This window comes from Colius striatus, chromosome 14 (genome assembly GCF_028858725.1).
Source record: "Colius striatus isolate bColStr4 chromosome 14, bColStr4.1.hap1, whole genome shotgun sequence".
Lineage (NCBI taxonomy): Eukaryota > Metazoa > Chordata > Aves > Coliiformes > Coliidae > Colius > Colius striatus.
In genome coordinates this window covers 3,425,633-3,444,578 of record NC_084772.1, presented here as the reverse complement: position 1 = coordinate 3,444,578, position 18,946 = coordinate 3,425,633, and the positions used below count along the sequence as shown (strand labels likewise).

General features: G+C 46.9%; 1 protein-coding gene across 1 annotated transcript in view; it reads right to left on the bottom strand.

Annotated features, from left to right (window-relative positions):
* HYDIN (HYDIN axonemal central pair apparatus protein) overlaps positions 1-18,946 on the bottom strand; it is a 154,362-nt gene that overhangs the window by 113,149 nt on the left and 22,267 nt on the right. The window contains exons 4-7 of the mRNA XM_062007844.1: positions 18,642-18,761; positions 15,171-15,305; positions 8,649-8,848; positions 637-761 (exon numbers count right to left, since the gene is read on the bottom strand). Coding sequence (XP_061863828.1) covers positions 637-761; positions 8,649-8,848; positions 15,171-15,305; positions 18,642-18,761 — 580 coding nt within the window. The remainder of the gene's footprint in view (positions 1-636; positions 762-8,648; positions 8,849-15,170; positions 15,306-18,641; positions 18,762-18,946) is intronic.

Sequence of the window (18,946 nt, the reverse complement as noted above, 5' to 3'; positions counted from 1 at the left end):
GGACGATGTAGAAAAAGGGTCTGTGGCAAGACAAGGAAGACAACTGAGAAGTGGTAAATGGGACAGAGGAGTGTAAGAAACAGTGGGCCTTGGAAAGAGTCTGAAACACACCTTGCCAATGTTACACTTCAAACACAGCACTGTGTAGGAATAAAACTGCACACACGCATACACAGGCTACAATGGAGCATCAGGGTCCCTCCTTCCTCCACCCAGCAGCTCCCAGGAAAACAGGAATCAAAATATCTCATTCCTGTTGGAAATGATCCACTTTAACAACTCCCTGAACACCAATTAGGTCTCACTTCTTGGAGGTGAAGTTGCAATGGGGAGGCACACCTGGAGAGGGAATGGAGGTGGCTGGGACAGTGGGGAACGATGGCAGTGACTGTCACCATGGGGTGCTGGGTGGAGAACACTGTGCTGACCCCAGGGATGGACAAGCACACAGTGACACAGATTACACACAACAAAACCAGACTCAGACTTTGCCCCTTACCTGCTCACTTGTCAGCACTGAAACATGCAGAGATTTGGAAAGAAAGAGTTTAAGAAGTAGCTTGCAAAGCAAGTTTAACATTACTCTGCTTAGAAAAGACTCTGCTGTGAAGGATGCAGAGTGTGCCCAGCACTTACCTGTGTCATAGTGAACTGTCAGAGATCTGGAATGGTCCCCAGTCTTCCGTGGGTGAAACTCCACTGTTACTTGTGTGATGTCACCAATCCCAAGAGTCCCAAGGGAAGGATCAACAGAGAAAGGGCTGCAACACAGAGAGAGACGTTCCAGGATTACTGTGGCTGCAACAGAGACATCTCAGGATTACCATGGGGGATTTGGGGACTAGATTGCTTTTGCAGTCTAGTTCACCTCAGCTTCCTGTGCAAGCAAGGAGCAAACACAACAGTCAGTAGAAGCACAAAAGGTCATCTACTGACTCGTTTCTCAAGAGATTCTCTGGTATAAAACAACCTCATCTCCTCATCTCTGCATCCAGCTCTCTGCAGTGAGGCTCAGGAGTCTGAGTGCTAGCAATATAAGGTGGTTTGGAAGACCACAGAGATGGTGAAGAGCTATTTGCATGCACAACTTGACTCTGACTTACTCAGGAGTTTGTCTTTTCCTGCCTATAAACCTCACCTCAAGAGATGCAAATGTCAAGGCCATACTTGTCTCAGGGAGATTACAAACTACAAATCAGACAGGGAGAATAAAAGTAGTTATTCAAGACCAGAGAATAATTACAGTTTTAACCTTGAAAACATCCTGGTTTAGCCCAAGAAGTGACAGGTTTTATCAACATTTCCCTGAAAGCTGCTCTAAGAAAAGGAACAATCAGTAAAATCTGAATGGGTGCAAAGGCTGATAAGAGCAGTACAATGTCATGGAAACAAGACAAAAGGAGTAATCCCATTTACAGCCTGAAGGCTTCACTCCCCAGCCAAATGAAGCACCCTTAATAGGAGCACTTTCATAGTTTAACAGAATGTGTTCCATGCATTCACAAGGAATGCAGCCTGGGACTGGGTTGCAATCCAAGCTTGTTAAACTGTCTGTTTGCTTGGCACCACCACCAGACAGATTCTGTGCAGTGTTTTGGGAACAATTGTGAAAATGTGTTAGTGCACTTTAGATTTTAGATGAGTAATTATGATTTGTCTCTAGGTGAACAGCTCGTGGCTGATACACACAAAATACAGTGCTTTAATGCTTAGGGATAACCAGATGAAACATGCTTCTGCACACCAGCTGCTGAGCTTTATAGCTCTTGTATAGCCCCACTTAGAAAACAAAAGTTACTGGCTTCAGAAGGTGGTCAATTTGTCACCTTAGGCATGTTCTAGAGAGTTTTATGATTAGAGAATGCAACATAGAGAAACGAGAACAACTGGAGCCACTTAGAAACTTGTTCAGGTAAGTAGTGACAGCTGACAAAATTGCTGGAGATCCTGCTGCAACTAGAGGCCTGGCCTGTTGCTGTTACAGCTAGGGAGTACAGCTGCTGACTCATGGAGAAGCACTGGGCCTGCAATGTTCACAGGCTGAACCTGAGACTTGTGAGAGGAGAAAAGTCAAAGCACCAGCAGCCTCAGAACAGGGTTGCTCTGCATGGTCCCGCATCTGCACTGCTGGTTGTGCCAGGACTGCTGCAGTCTCAGCTGGGGCTTGGCTGGGATCATTACCTGGTGTGGAAAAGGCACAGGATTCCTTTTTCCCTCTTTTCTTTTGCCAGAGATGTTGCCAGAGCAGAAAAGCTGCTCATTAAAGGGGAATACCCTGATAACACTTAGCACTATATCCCAACCCATAACCTTCCTGCTCCTTTCTGTGTCTCCACACTCCTGACCTCAGATGCCTGGGGTAGGCATAACACACCTGGGGGTGACACCAGGGGATGCTGAGATAGACAATGTCTTCTTATTTTCAGATTATCAGAAGAGAATCCAACCAAGGTCAGGACTGAGCAACCAGGCACAAATCAGAGACTGCACGTCCTACATGCCACCCATGCTGTACCCACAAAGGAACTCTGCTACTGCTCTAGCAGAAGCTCATTACCCCTCACACAGACCTGGTTCTCCCAGACCCAGAGATGCAGGTGCCACCTTGACATTGTAAGAGCCAAATGAAAACCACTGCCAAGAGACAAAGCTGGCAAGCTAAACTTAAGCCTTTTATGCATTCATTGTGAGCTGTTCTTTAGGAGAGTTCTGTCCCTGTTAGATGAATGGCTTCTGCTCGTGACAGACAGAAAAGAAGGTTGGGAGGGTTTTTACTAGCTTCCTTTCTTCTGAAATGTTTTATTAACTAAGCCCATTTGTATGTTTGCTTTGTTGTGTGACAGCTAAGCTTTCACTGGCCCAGATCTCCCAAAGGTACCTTGCAATCCTCACCTTATATCAACTCATCTAGTCACAGCAATTCAGGAGAGACCTTCCCACCAGCACCTACTGAGACCTTGCCTATGACTGTCCTTCAGAAAGAGAGCAACACTAGGGTTGGAAGCCATTTCATAATGATATAGTTAGGCATTTACATCTTGCTTACTTTCACCAAGCATCAGCTCCTCATCTTGACAGAGCTGGGCAAAACTCATGTCCCATGAGGATAACAAGGGCCAAATACTCCTGATATAATTTAGTGAACAAAAGCTGGTGATTCTGTGACTCAGGCTCTCAAACCACCAGCCCATCTCTTCTGCAACCATACTTTTGGCAAATGCAGCCTGCAAGGAGGTTCCACATACTTCAAGTCCCATGGTATTTTTATCTTCTACAGTCAAACTTTCTTTGATCTATGAGTGCCTCCATCTGCATTATAAAATGATTTGAATTTGGGAGAAGCAATTTCATTAACAGCCACCTCCAACCCCAGATGACAACAGAATTACTGGTGACTGAAATGCCTCATCTCTGCACTAAGACCTCTTGAAGAAACAAATCCACACAGATCATTTCATCTCAGCATCTGTTACTTTTCAGTAATGGCAGAACAGCCAAAGTCAAGCAGTGTAACTACTCCCATAAATCTAGTCTGTTGGGTCAAAGCATCCACGACTCCATCTCTGTGCTGGACAGTCCTGTGTAGAGTCAGCATCTCACAAGCTCTCACTTTCCCTCTTTTACTGCACCTAGGCTGTTTTCATACCCTTGGATGGCCCTTGTGCATCCTATGGCAAGTCTCCAATCCCACACCTCCCTGTAGTATACAGGTACTATGAGGAGGGATGCAAGGGGACTTCAAGCACTGTGCCTTGTAGGATCATTTCATCAGCATCCAGAGCTTTGTGGGGACATTCCTATATGGATCTTAGCTCAGATTGATCCTGTAGCCCCAGGGTATGGCATAACACAATGTCTGTTATGTCAGGAAGAGTCAGACCTGCATTGAGATCTGCTTCCAGACACCCTTTCAACTCAAATGTGCTGGGATGACATTTATCTCTGTCAATGTCACTGAAAAGAAACTCGTGATCCCACCTTAACTATGAGGAAAAACAGGAAGAGACTATATTTATACTAATAGTACTTTTTATTACCAAGCTCTGCAGTCCAGTGCAGTGTGAGGACGTGCAGAGGGAGGACAGGCACAAAGCCAGACTGTATCACAGCAAGTGCTTTGGGAGGGTTTTTCTCTCTATCAAAAAGTGGTCAAAACACAGCCACGTTTTCTGGCAGATACCATGGCAAGGGAGAGCTCTGAACAGAGAACAGCAGAAGGATGCTAGACTGGCCCCACAGATTCATTTAAGAGCTCTTCCCTGGGTTGAAATGTGCTATGGAAAACAAGGGCCTTAAATGAGCAACAGGCAGGGGATGTCATCATGAAGGCACCACATGTAAGAGCTGAGCTCTGGGTACCAAGAGGAGAGGTTAGGCTTGGAAATAGGCTGAAAAATGCACTGAAGGTGAAAGCAGAGAGGTTACACTTGATATCACAGAGAAAAGAGGCAAAGTAGTGACAGAAGCAGTGCACTGGAGTGGGAAATGGCATCTGCAGCTGGCTTGTGAACAGGCAAGAGCCTGATTTTGCTCAGGCCAGAAAACAAAAGTTGCAATAACTGAGACAGAAGATTCAATTGTGCAGGACACACAGGGCAGCTGATGGGTCTATCACCTTAGATCTCTCATTCTCTTCTAACTCCACTAATCCTCCTCTCATATATATGCTCATGTGCTTGTCCATACCAACACCCAAAGCTAGATGTGATATTCTGGTTGGCTTTAACACATCACCACATCCTTACTCAGCAGAAGTTCAGCATACATTCAATGGAGCTGGTTAAATTCCCCACTAAAGAACAGACTAAATCAGCCCTGAATTTAAGTCTGTAAGGCTGGCACTCCTTTCCCCTACCACCTACATCACAACTCTTGAATACTGCATCTCCTGTTTATACTTCCAGCTCTCCAGGACAGGGATCACAACTCATTCATTTCCATCACACAGCTTTAAGTGTTGTGTGATAATAATTAATCATCAAGTTATTATGGAAGTCATTCCAAAGAATTAGTGACAGGAAACCAAATCTTCACTACCTCTGTTAATAATGATGCAGCCTTAGTTATAGCCTCTATATGAGGGAAATGAGCCCCCTAACAGCAGTAGGAAAATGGCCTTTCCTGTGAAAGCCTCTATGCATATATTTGTTCAAAAGACAACTGCCAGCTCGTGATCTACTACCCTGTGGAGTGGTGTATTGGTTTGACTCTCAAGGAAACTTGTCATGTCAGCAGGGAGGCCAATTCTTTTCTGCTGGGATTACTAGAACCTCAGGGCTCACCTGGGAGCTCAGTGGTAGGCTATCAAGAGGTTTGGTCATTAAGGAGAGAGGCTGCAGATATGCCAGAGGGTGCAGAGCCACTCAGACTGCAAGGAAAGAGCTGGTGCAATGCAGTGCTGCTATGTCACACAATACAGCCTCCAAAGCTATTTGCAATAACTACTCCTGGCACACCATGGCCTCATTGCGTGGGGAGAACATGGCTGTGTGGTCTTGCTCTGCAGAGGGGACATCCTGACCTGGGCAACAGGAGCAAACACTCCAAATGTGATGGAGGACACCAAGCTGGGAGGAGGGCTGGGCTGCTATAGACAGAGACCACAATGGGCTGGAGAAATACCCTGATGTGAACTTCATGTAGCTGAGGGATGGAAAAAGAGAAATCCTGTAGCTGAGATAAAAAACCCCCCAGCACAGGCTGGGCATTGATGAGATAGTAAGCACTTCTGCAGAAGAGGACCTTAAGGGCCGGAGCACAGGACATACAGAGAGATGCCAAGATAAATGGGCTTGTAAAGGAAAGATGATGGTTCACCCCACAATCTTTCTTACTTGCAACTGACCCAGCTTTGACACTGGCCTTGCTTTGAACAGGGTGTTTCCTCAGATGATCTCCAGTGGTCCCTTCCAAAGTGATCCTATCACACAGAATCACAGAATCTTAAGGGCTGGAAGGGATGTTGAGAGCTCATCCAGTCCAACCCTTCTGCCAGAGCAGGACTACCTAGAGTAGGTCACATAGGAATTCATCCAGCTGGGTTTGGAATGTCCCCAGAGAGGGACACTCCACAGCCCATCTGAGAAGCCTGTTCCAGTGCCCACTCACTCAATGACTCTATCACTTTACCTTCTAAATCATCCCAATTCCATTCCACATATTCACCACATTTCTTCTATTTCCTATACATCTCTGCATATATATATATGTATATATAGGTAGATGGTAGACAGGCATTAGAGGAACTCAGTGGTTAAGAAAGCACCCAGTGAAGAATGCATTATGACATTTTGCTGAACACTTAAAAGCAGAGACAAAAAAAAAGAAAGAGTATTTAAAAAGAAATGTGAATGAAAGAAAGGGCAGCTCTGAGTAAAATGCTGCTCATATTCAAAGATTTAAATCATCTGTTTGAAATTTCAAACTGGCTTTTGGAAGTTCTTAATGAAATGCAAGAGATGACTGATGCCCTCAGCTGACAAGGGAACCCACATCAGCTTTTGATCTCAGTACACATGCAATGCAGTTGCTTCAAATTCTGCTTTTTTGTGTAGCTGGAAATATAACTTCTGTAATGCTTCTCATTTCTTTATGCAAATTGGGACTGAAATACTTAACTGTTGAAGTTCAGAAACTCTTAAAATCCCTATCAAGCAAGATTCAGTATGCACTGTATCACTCACCAAAACAGTTGGCAAGTGCATAGAATCATTGAATTACAGAATGGTGGGAGTTGAAAGGGACCTTTAGAGCTCATCCAGTCCAATCCCCTGCAGAAGCAGCTCCCACCTAGATCAGGTCACACAGGAACGTGTCCAGGTGGGGTTTGAAGCTCTGCAAGGAAGGAGCCTCCACACCCTCCCTGGGCAGCCTGGGCCAGGGCTCCCTCACTCAAACACTGACACAGTTTGTCCTTGTGTTTCAATGGAACTTGTTGTGTTCCAGCTTCATCCCATCACCCCTTGTCCTGTCCCTGGATACAACAGAAAAAAGTGCTGCCCCAGCCTCCTGAAACCACCATTTAGATACTTATTAATGAGATCCCCCCTCAGTCTCCTCTTCTCCAGACTAAACAGCCCCAGGTCCCACAGCCTTTCCCCATAAGGAAGATGCTCCAGTCCCCTGATCATCTTGGTGGCTCTGCACTGGTCTCTCTCCAGCAGTTCCCTGTCCCTCTGGAGCTGGGGAGCCCAAAACTGGCCACCAATATGGATGGCAAAAAGCTGCTAGCCTTTAATGGGTATTTAGTCTGGTGGTGACAACTAGGTCTGGAAATCCCAGAGGAAATCTGTCCAGTCTCTGCGTATGTATTTCCACAGCGAAAAGCAGCCACCTGCTTGAACAGCACCCTAGAAGCCTGCTTCAATAGCTTTGCCAGGCTTTTGTGGAACCTCCTCTTGTACACTCAAATTTCACAGAAGTAAAAAGTCTTTTGAGTCCTGTTTTCCTCTGGAAGAAATGGATGCAACTCAAGTGCATCAAGTCAGACAGCACATCTATTCTGTATTCTTGACCTTAGCTCCTGCATCAAGACTTCTGGGACCAAGCAACTTAACTACCAGCAACTGAACTAGTTTCCCTGCAGATGTGCTGTCAAAACCAGATTACTTTCCAATTCAGCAAACTGGAAAACTGTTTTCTGAGACCAACAGGAACAGTACAGACTGTCTGCAACACAGTTCATGTCAGGCATTTATTGAGGGGACCACCAGAATAGCATGTGCTTGTGCCCTCCCAGACAATGGTTGCATTTGGCTGGTAGTGGTGTGTAACTATTCCAGAAGGTACTTACCATCAGGAGGTTGCTTGCTACCTGCAGATATATTCTAGCACTCTCAGGGAAATCTGGGAGAGAGGAAGCTCTAGAAGAAAAGTTCCCCCTCCCCATCCCCAACCCATGCACTAGCTATTTGCTGCACCTTTTTCCTGTGCCCTTACCAGCATTCTGGTTTGGGGCTGCAGTGCAGTTTTGAAGCTAATGCCTTCTCATCTGCACTTCAGAGCTCGTTTGGTCCCAAGGACCAGACCAAACTTACTGGAAAACAAAGTTCCTGAGCCACACTGTGTTACTGTTGGGGCCTCAATACCAACTGCTTCACCTGCAATCTCTGCTTGCACCCCTTAACAGATGCAGCTGCTGATAAATTCTTATATTGCCTCTCACCAGCTCATAGCTCACCCATTCCTTAACAGCCTACATGAACAGAGCTCCCAGAGCTGTCCTCTGCCATGCAGTAGCTCACACAGCCCATGGCAGCCAAGTTGCCTTCCTGGGTTTGCTCTTTCAATGCAACAAAACTGTCAGCAATTGCAAGATGCTGTGTTGGAGACAGCACTGCAGGGGGACTCCACTGCAGGGGGACTCCACTGCAGGGGGACTCCACTGCAGGGGGACTCCACTGCAGGGGGACTCCACTGCAGGGGGACTCCACTGCAGGATACAACTTCCCTGAGGCTTTCAAAGGTTTCTTAAAGGTTCTATCATGCTTCAAACACCATAAGCAACAGCAAAGCCCCCATGTCCCACCCTTTTCCAGCTTTGGCTGCAAAACAGCATCTCTGATTGGTTCTTTTTTCTTATTGTTTGCCAACCACATTATCACACAACAGTGTTTTGCACAAAAGCCCCACAGGCTGAGCTGCTTCACCTCTGAGTGCTGATGCTGTAGCGGGCCTCCCGGTTCCCCAGGTTGCGAACCAGCAGCGTTTTCTGGGTGCTGCACTTGACTGGACAGACAGAGAAGCTGAGCTGGGCAGGGAAATCCAGGAGAGCACGGGCACCTACAGCTCGGATGGGCACAGTGAACTTTTCCCTTTCTGTGACACAGATGAGCTGGTGGAAATAATCCTGCAGGGAAAGAAACAATCTCAGCACAGGTTATTTAGTACCATCCCCACGGCAGACAAAAAACTGCTGTTTTCCAGGACTCCAATGGGAGCATTCAACAATGTAACAGGACTTTTTACCTTAATGACCTCTCATTCCAGACTTGGACAGGGCTGTTAACTTGCAAAGAAGAAACAACCCCATTGATTCACCTGCTTTCACAGCAAGCTGGACACACCAGACAAAATGATCTGAGGTACCAAAATAGAATTTAGTGTAAGGGATTACAGCAGCAACAGAACCTGCTTCAATCACCACTGCAGACTATTAAAGGCTCCCTGAAGAACCTGGTTTTGCCACAGCACTGATTCCAACCACAGCAATGCAGCAATCTCCTTGAAGCTTGATGCTCAAGTACATTTTCAAAAGGACTTTGCCACATGCATGATCGACAGTCAGTCTGGTGAAATACTTAACAAGCTGGACATGAGAATTGTTCTAATGTCAGCTGAGTGTAGGGGCACATGTGGATTTCCCATCCTTTCTCACAGCACTAGAGAAACAAGGTTGGGGGGACACACTCTGCAAAGATAATCTGATGCCTCTCCCCATCCCAGAACCAGCTCAGCTCTCTACCCAAACTCTTCTTGCAAGGCATTTGACAAGGACTTAAAAGCACTACTGATTCCAGCCCTGCCCCCAGCAGCCTACTCCAGCTGTACCCTAGAGTTCCTCCTGGATCTAATCTCAATTTCCCTTTATATCTTATCCTAGCCTCAAGGGACACAGGAGAGAGCTCTGCTTCCTCTCTGATGCATGGCTGATGCCTTAATCATGCCTCTCTTGTGAGGTCTCTAGGGTAAGTGCCTGGGTGCCTCCTTAACCTGACTACCTGAGGCAAGCAGATCAGGAGCTGCCAACGGAGACACGCAGACATCCCCATCACAGCAAACTCAACTGCTCTGTTCCCCTGCCATCAGCTTGTTCAGGAAAGGGCCACAGTTTCCCCTAGCTGTCTGGCATTTAGTGGTAGGAAGGTGAATCCAATCACCAAAACCATTTACTATAGGGATGAGCAGATCCATTTCCAGATGTATGGGGCAGCACTGCCGTGCTGGAAACATCCCCACTGAAATCAGGGGTAAAGCAGTTGCAGCAGGGACAGGAGCCTTTACCTCCAAGCACCTCTTCCTGAGAAGCTGATATGAGCTCTGCCTCTTCTCTCTCACTTGCTCCCCTGATCTTTTTCCCTCAGTGCTTTTAACTCATTTGATATTTTTACAGCCATTGAAGCAGCAAGCAGAGTATTTGCTTTATGAACTGCACACAGCAGCAAACTCCCCTAACCAAAACTAATACAGATTCCTCTGTGCTTGGGTTTTCCTGCTCCCATACCCATCCTCTCCAAGCCTGAAAAGGACCTAAAGCAGCCAGATGAGGCACAGACACACAGTTATTGCTTTAACCCAAGAGCCAGCACCCAGTGCTTTACCAAGCACCTGCTCAGCTGGGGCATGAGGCTGCTGTAGCAGATGCTGCCACATCCAAGATGTGAAAAATAAGAGAAGCACCTTTTTTTTTTCTTTCCCAAGGCATTTTATATATTCACACAGCAAATCACAGAAGGGCTTTTGCTTTGTCTGTTTGGAAGGTAAAGTAGCAGGAAGAGAACCACAGTAAATGAACCACAGAAGCGAGTATCACATTTCAGGACAGCCTTTCATCTGCAGAGAGTCTTTCTGCATTAGCAATTTTGTATTCCACCTTGCAGCCTAAATAAAAGCTATGGGCAGCCCATGTGAATTTAAAGCACCTATTATCTGTGTACTTTGTGTCCTGGACCGATTAGAGCCTCAGAAACTGCATTAGCAAACAAAAAACACCCTTTCCTTGTTTTGTTATTTTGGCCACACTACTGTAAGCAAGGCACCAGCTCCAATGGAAAGCTGCAAGCCTTAAGCCTTGGCATGCCATAGTTACTTATCTCTCCCTTCCAGATGTCAGGTAGGGAGAGAGGATGCAAGGAGTTCAGATCAGCAAGGAGATAAAGAAAAAAGAAGCTTCAACAATTGGAGGCATTAGGGAAGTAAAAGGGGAAAACCAAACCCAAATCAGTTTGTTGACATGGCTAAGGAGCAAGAGGCTCAACAGCAATGTCACTAAGAGCCCAAGGAACAAACCTCCCCAAGGGCAAGCCCAGGAAGCTCTGCTGGTCAGGGGCACTGGGTCCACCAGCACAGCAAGGATTTGGCCTCACAGATACAACCATGGCCTGCAGAAAGCTGCCTCTTGCCGCTCATGTACATGCACGTGTGCTGTGCTCCATCTCAGGGGTGCCCTGGAATGTTGCATCCTGCACGAGGCTGGACTCAAACCACTTTGGAGGGTGCTGACCCTTCTACCACTCTTCACTACCCCACCTTGCACCAAGTTGAATGAAGTGTCAGGCCAAACAGGGGAAACACAAGGAAAGCAGGGTGTTAGGTAGAAGCTGACTGCTCATGTTGTTGTGAACCCACAGTCCCTTAAGCTTTTGCAGGTGGAATTGCCCTTCCTTGGGAGAATAAGGTTTCAGTTTCCCCACTGCAGCCCTGCCCTGTGTTACCAGGACATTAACTCAGCTATGCACTTGTTTACAATCTGGGAGTAGAATTGAAACCTGCTACTTGGCAACTGCAAACCCTCAGCAGATTGTTTATAGCTGGGTTTCTAAATCAACAGGCCTGGGCGAGACAGAGGTTGCATCACTTCTATGCTTGAAAGATTATTGTGTTTAGATGCAGCTTCAGGCTACAGATTTCCATGAAAATACAACTTCATCCTTCATACAACTCCTCTCTCAATTTAGAGTAAAACAGAGATAACTGTAGAGTGGTTTCTTTTCTCTTATTCCCCTTTGATACTCAGTAAGTTACAAGCTCTGGCCTTCCAAGTATCACCACTGGCATCTGAATTAGCACCCACTGAAACTAAAGCAATTGCTTGTTTTAGATGTTATTTCAGGCTCTTGGCAGACTCAGGCTAATGTTCATTATTGCCACTGTGATATCAACCTTAACTGCCCAGCGTACCAAACTAAGAAGGCAGCTTTGTCACACAACCTACCCTAAACTCTTCACTAAATGCCTCGCAGCAGACAACTCACAGAGACAAGCTCATTGCAGCATGAAGTAACACAGTAAGGCAAGCAAGGAAAGCTCCCTGCTGAAACCATGAGATCATAAAGACTGAAAAACAAGGGCCATTAAAAAGGATGAGAGACTGGAGGATGAAGGAAGCTTCACCTGAGAAGGGGTACCCCTTCTCCCGCCTCCCTCAGCTGCCAAGGCACAGGAGGCTTAGAAACCAGCCACTTTGCTCCAGGTTTGTTTTGCACAGGGCCATCTGCCTGGATCTTGTGCCTTTTTTCTCCCTGCAGAAGTCATCTTAAAGAAGTCTGCGTGTAGTAACTTCTGTCTGCTCCAAAACACCCAACAGGGCTGGACTGGATTTTCCAGGGGTTCATTTTGGCAACGCAGAACTCACGGTCCTGGCATATCTCACATCAATCCATGAGCAGTAATTCAGTCCCCACTGAGCAGCAATAATGGGTTTTGCAAACCTTACAGACTGAACTTGTATTGCCTGAAAATACTGTATTGCTACAGCAAGAAGAGCAAAAAGACAAACTAGTAGAAGCTGTGCTATATTTTTCTATGCTTCTTGCTTCCTTTCAGATGATCTACTCATAAGCCTGAAGGAGACACAGATGTAAGTATTCCTGCCTGCTGTTCCACAACCCTTCCCAATTAGGCAGAGACTGTCAGACCACAGTGCAAGGGCACTCAAGAACACAGGGTGGCACGAGAACACCCACACTGGACAGACAACTGGAGCCCTAAACCAGAAATGCATAAATCAGGAGCAGCAACAGTAACTAATTGGAAATGTCACCCAGCAGAAAAATTAGCATTTCATATTCATAACACCAGTGACAATAAACAAAGGGACATGTCAGCTATTTATTTACTTTCTGACAGCCCAGTCATGTGGCCCATTCCCAAATGACTGCAAGACAATAGGAAACTGCTCATTTTTCAAGAAAGGGCTACATGGCACACGGCATTTCAGCAACTAACAACTCCCATGGTCCTTTTATTTAAAGCTTAGCCACAATTCAGCTCTGTGCTTTTCTCCTGTGACTTAACTGAAGTCAGACTTAACACAGGGAAAAACACATTCAAAGTAAGACAATTATCTAAACCAACTCCACAACACAAGCACTCTCCAGGCCTGACAGAGGGCTTTGTACCTGCAGCCCCGTCCACTGGGCTATCCACAGCCCCTGTGGATCACTAAGCAGCAGAGAAGCAGAAGTTATTCAAAGGCAGTGCTCATAAGCCTTCCACAACTACAACAAATTCTCTGCACACAACCAACTTGCAAGTCCAGACCCAACTCCCAAAGCTGCTGGTTAGCTGAGGGGATTTCAGGGTGCTGTGCACCTCCTGACTGCATAAAGATGCATTCCAGGTGAGCTCCAGCACTCTGGCCCTCTGCTGACTCACACTCCATCAGGGACAAGGAAATGCTCCACCTGTACAAAATTCTGATCCTGTGGTACAAATCCCCACGTGCTCCTCCCTGAGCAGTGTGGATCCCTCTCCTGATACAGCCCCTGCAAGCAGCACAGCTCAGCAGAAACCACCGGGGTGTTGCTGAAGCTGTGCAGGAGAACTCTCCCTGGCACAGCTCCCTGTTCTGTACACTTGCCAGTTCAAGGGCAAGACAAGGGACAAAGTAGGGACCATTAGTGCTCTCTGGGGTTATCTCACCCTACTTCTATTTGTGGGGATGTTCACATGTGTTGTTCTGCTGCCTCTCTAAACTTGAAGAGTGGTCCTTTGCCCTTCCCAGGCACCAATCTACCTCTTGCACTCCCAAAATCAACACTAATTAATACTAATAAATCTCATTTCCATGGTAGCAGTGTACTTTGCACAGCCTGCTTCAGGGATATTAAGCTCTTGTGTCATTTGGGTAGCTTGAAGAAGTGCCCTTGGACAACAACTTTTACCTTAAACATTAACTATATAAAATTATTCTCAGTCCCTCCAGAGGGAGAGATTCACAGCCATGTTGAGCTAGGGACCAAGGGCATTTCCTCTCTGCTTTTCCATGCCCATGCTGTTTGGAGATAGAACAAAGTGTTTAACTACATCTAAACAGCAAGCAAAAGAGGAGAAAACAGGTACACCCAAAGAGATCTTGCACCTCTGGCTTGAGGCAGAAACAGCAGCTGGCTCAGAACTATCCCCTAACCTTGTCTCTCCACCACAGTCCTGCAAAGAACAGTGCTACCAGGGAGCAGGATGGAAACAGTCAGCCTGGCTGTCTTGGTTTCCCTGCAATGCTTCCTCCCTTCCCTGCCACGTACTTCTGTATTAATAAGCCCCCAGACAACACCATTGATCCTTCACATCACTCACAATCAGACTTGTCAGGGCCACAGCACTGTTTGGCACAGAGAAGGTGCCAGCTGACAGAGCAACCATAACCACAGGCATGAAGACACAGCCACATCACCATCTCTGGGGTGACATGTCTGCCTGCAGACTATAACTACTCCTTTACTCTTACATGTGCTCTTTATTCCTACATATGCTTCCTACTCTTCCCTGTGCATCTTCCCTCACAAATGCTCAAGAAAGTGCAGAGAGGGGAAGCACAGCCTGTCAGTCCCCAATGCAGTGGCTCAGAGCACCATGCCCTGCCATGACCTCACTAACTTCAGACTGCCTGGCCACAGCCTGGCACAGACCTCACAGCAGGGTCTGGGCTATAACAAGCATGCAAAACAAGTGACAACTGTAGATGTAATGTTCAGCTGGTCTCACTGCTGTGTCCAACATGTCACTTTCAAGTGACTCCAGTTTCCCAAGGTGGTGGTCCTCACTCTGATCACCCTCACCTTTGGGTCCTCTAAATAACATGTCACTTTTAAACAGCGTTTAGAAATAGTGAGGCAAACCCACAACTGTGCAGCAGTGGACAGACAACAGAAACCAACACCTTGAGAGGCTGCCCCACCACAGCCAGTGGAGTCTGTCATCCCTGAAGCCAACAGACATTAAATGTTTCAGCACTGAAGGATAAAAACAGCCTGAAACACCTAAAAGTCTCCAGCCTATGACAGCACAATCTTCACCATGGGGAAAGAGCTTCCCTCAGATCCAGATCCAGTGCCACCACATGGAAACCAGCATAATTCCTTAAAACCCACACCAGACACCCTGTTCTGCACCCAGCCCTCCAGGTTTAGCTTCCACTGAAGGCACCAAGCTCTTGGGACACCCCATCTCACCTTGTTCTCCTTAGGGGTGAAAACGATGCGGCAAGTTGAAGCCATGCCGGGTGCGACCTTACGGCACACAGCACTGGGGCTGATCAACCTGAAGTAAGGTGAGCTCTCCAAGACAACCTTCACCAGGTGAAGAACCTGCAGGAACAGCATCAAACTATGATTTAGACGCTTGTGGAAACAGAAGAGATGTGGCCATGCCCTGGTGACATCCTTATTAACCATCTTTCCAAAGCTCTTTCAGCTCTGAACCTCCATGCTCATAATACACAAAAGTGGGCTTGAATCTCTTCTGCCTGGGTAAAAGAGCTATAGGGTAGAGGCAGCAGCACAATGCCCTGCACTGAAGGAAGTGCCAAGCAGGTAAGACATCAGCAGTATGGAGATACAATACCTAACAACCAAGTCAAACAAACCCAAAGCACCTGCCTGCTTCTGCCTGCACACATCCATGCAGGCATAGCTCTAGAAGGAGAATGTCTTATCTGAAGGCAAAGCAGGTGTGGTAGACTGGAAGAAAGAAGAAATTCCCTCCTAACACACCAGTCTGGAGTGGGGCAGTCAAGCTGCTGTACTCAGTCACACAGGCAAGAGAAACCACAGACACTGAGGCCTTATTGGGAATTAAAGCAAACCTGAAGGGCAAAAGGAGGAACGTGGGAAGATAAAGAGACAACCCCAGAAACAAGGAGATGGCTAGGAGAATTTCAAGAGGGCTGTAAAGTAGGGAGAAGCAGAACACACTCCAGGCTGATGCAGAAGATGAGAGCAGTCAGCCTGCCAAAATGATGGAACGCCAGACGACCTTCCAGGCTGTGCCTATCAATTATGGGCTTCAAAGGCACTTTCTGCCTTGACATACACAACCAGCACTGACTCGCAGTGTGGTTTCATTATTAAAAGCCAATCTCAGCTCTCCAGATGCTCTCACTGCCTGGTGATTGCAGCCAGGCAGCTCATAGTGCAGGCAGGGCAGATCTCTGGGTCTTCCTCCCCACAAGCAGGAGTCCCTGTGGGCACCCTGCTGCAAGGTTCTGTCTTCTGGGATACCACAGGCATAGAGAAAGCAAACAGGCCTTTTCCTGCACACAGACACCAACCCCTAGGTACCAGATCTCATCTTGCAAAGTCTAAAACAGGCCCTTTTGACTGACAGGCAGCTTTGCTGATACATAACAAACCCACATGAGGCTTGGCAGAAATGAAGGTTCTCTCTGCACCACCCACTCGAGCTTGATAATCCATAGCCAAGGCAGTCCCAAACTCCCAAAAAGCCCTTTGACTCTTAGAACTCATTGTCCCAGCACATTGCTGGGAGCCATTTCATGCTGCAGATAAACATTTTGGTCTTGGCAGATGAGCACAGGTGGCTCAGACCTTCAGCAAAAGCCACCCAGAACATCTAGGGGTGGTGAGGAGCAGCCTGGGGACAGCAAAGTAACAGCACTGAAGTCACAACAGTAAGTAGCCAGCAAAGCACTTCTGTATTTGAATGGCTACAGAGCCTCTATTTGGAACATACTCTGCTGTTAGCTGGATTTCTATGGAGCAGACAACCTCAAGCTACCATGTAGTGTAAGTCAGTACAATTCACAGGAACCTTCAGAACTGGAGAGAGGACTCTGAGACACAGCACAATGTTGCTTTTCTCCAGGACATTACCAAAAGCCAATAAAATTAGAACATAACTTCTCCTGGGGTTATCATCTCTCTCTGTGCACTTACATTTGCCAAGGAATTTCCTTAGAGCTGATCTTTTACACCAGTGCTGGCCAATGGTTGAGGTCTTACTTGTATCAGAACTAATTCATTTAGCAAAACTCAACAGTTCACACATTGCCTCCCCTTCATAAGGCACACAAATCCCAAGGTGCAGCTGTACAAGTTTATTATTTTTTACTGGGAATGGCAGAAATGTTGATGCAGATGTTCTTTTCCACTTGAGGAAGCATGAATAGAGCCAATCAACTGCTTGCCTGTTGGCTGGTACTTGGCAAAGACAAATGTTTTCAAGTGCCAGATGGATAATGGAGCAGCTAAAGCCAAAAGACTTAAGGGGAATGAAGCAGGGGTGTAGGGAAAGAGAAACTGAGGCATCTTTTCATCAGGAAAAAGGATACCTAGAGCAGAGCAGCCAGAATGGGTGTGGAGCACAGGAATGGTTTCCATTGAGCATGGGCACCCATGCCACATCCTCCCAGTATTCCCAAGCTAAACACCAAACCAGGAATGGCACAGTACTCTCTGGGAATAACTGAGGGGCCACACTTGCATCCTGCCTTGCTAAAGGCTCTTCCATTTCCAGCCTCGTCACTGTCAAAGCCTGTTATCCCAATATGCTTTGACTTCTCCTGCTGTTCCTTCACCTGCAATAGGCCCTTGGTGTTTTAGTCTGTTTCCTCCAACAGGTAGATTAGGAGAAGGGGTTAATTCCCCTGCACCCATGTACACTTTCATCTTCCCATCCTACTCTCCTCTCCTGTGTACATCTTGCTCTATTACAGAGCAGTATCTTTGATAGCACCTTTCTTTGTCTGACCTTTCTTTGCCTCCAGTACACTGTTAGGTGTCAGAAGAAACCCTTGCACTTAGTGTTCCCTCCCAGGGCACTTTCTAACTCAGCTCTTTCCTCCCTCCTGTCTTTTCCCATCAGCTTGCTCTTGGCACAGGCCTCATTCCAGCAAACATTTCCCCTGCTGAAATTCTAAAGGTCTCCATTTTCCTCTTCTCAGTGGAACAAGAATCCCTGACATTTTTCAGCTTTTCCCTTCTCAGCTTTCTTCAGAAATCTCAAAGTAATCACAATGTTTTCAAGTAAAGGTGGAGACCTCCAAGAGCACATTCCTCTGGATGTCCTGTGGTTCTCCAGATGGAAAGCAAAGCACCACAAGTTTTAGAAGACCCTGAGCAGAACTGAATTATGCTTAGCAGAAGCCTAAAGTTGCACCTAAAAGCCTCCAACCACTTCAGCTCAATCCATCTGTTTCCACTGCTGTTTACAAACATCTTCCCTGGAGTGATAATGCCACTAATGATAACTTATTCCAGCATCAAGTGCAGAAGATTCAACCCCTGTGCTATGACAGGGAGCCGCACAGAGACAGCTGGGCAAGCTGTGAGAGGCTGAGATGTCCTGCCAGAAACCAAGATTAACCAAGGAGCCACCAGGATGTGGTGCTCACAGCAGGCAACAAGTGTACAGCCCTCAACAGCCCCATCAATCTGAGGCATTCAAGGGGAAGGACACTGACTAGAAAAGCTCCTTTGGGTTCAATATCACCAACATAGAGTCAAGATCAGGGCCAGAATCCCCAGCATGGGAAGATTTCCACCATCTTGCAAAATAAAGGTGGTCAGACAGTTTATTCTGGATGTGCTGTGCTGCAGCAGGTAACTTGCTAAGCCATGTCCCACAGGAATGACACTGCCCTCCTCATCCAGAGCAGTGTCCAACCTCCACATCCCAGCACTTACCTTGTCCGTGTTCCTCAGAATCAGCGGCGCTTCGTAGACCTCATGGGGGATGTAGTTCTGAAACACCACCTCTGCTGGGAAAGGCTGACACAGGCTCTGCTCCAGGTCAACTGCTGAGAACTGGAGATGAAAGACAGCAGTGAGAGGATCAGCTACTGGGAGGAAGACTCATGAACAAGAATCCTACACTGATCTCCTGTGAAGTACAAGCTCTTGGTGAGTACATCTGCCCAGCTCACATGAGGCTAACAGTAGCTCACCCACCTGTGTCCTCTGTTGATCAAAAGTTCCTGGACCATGTTGAA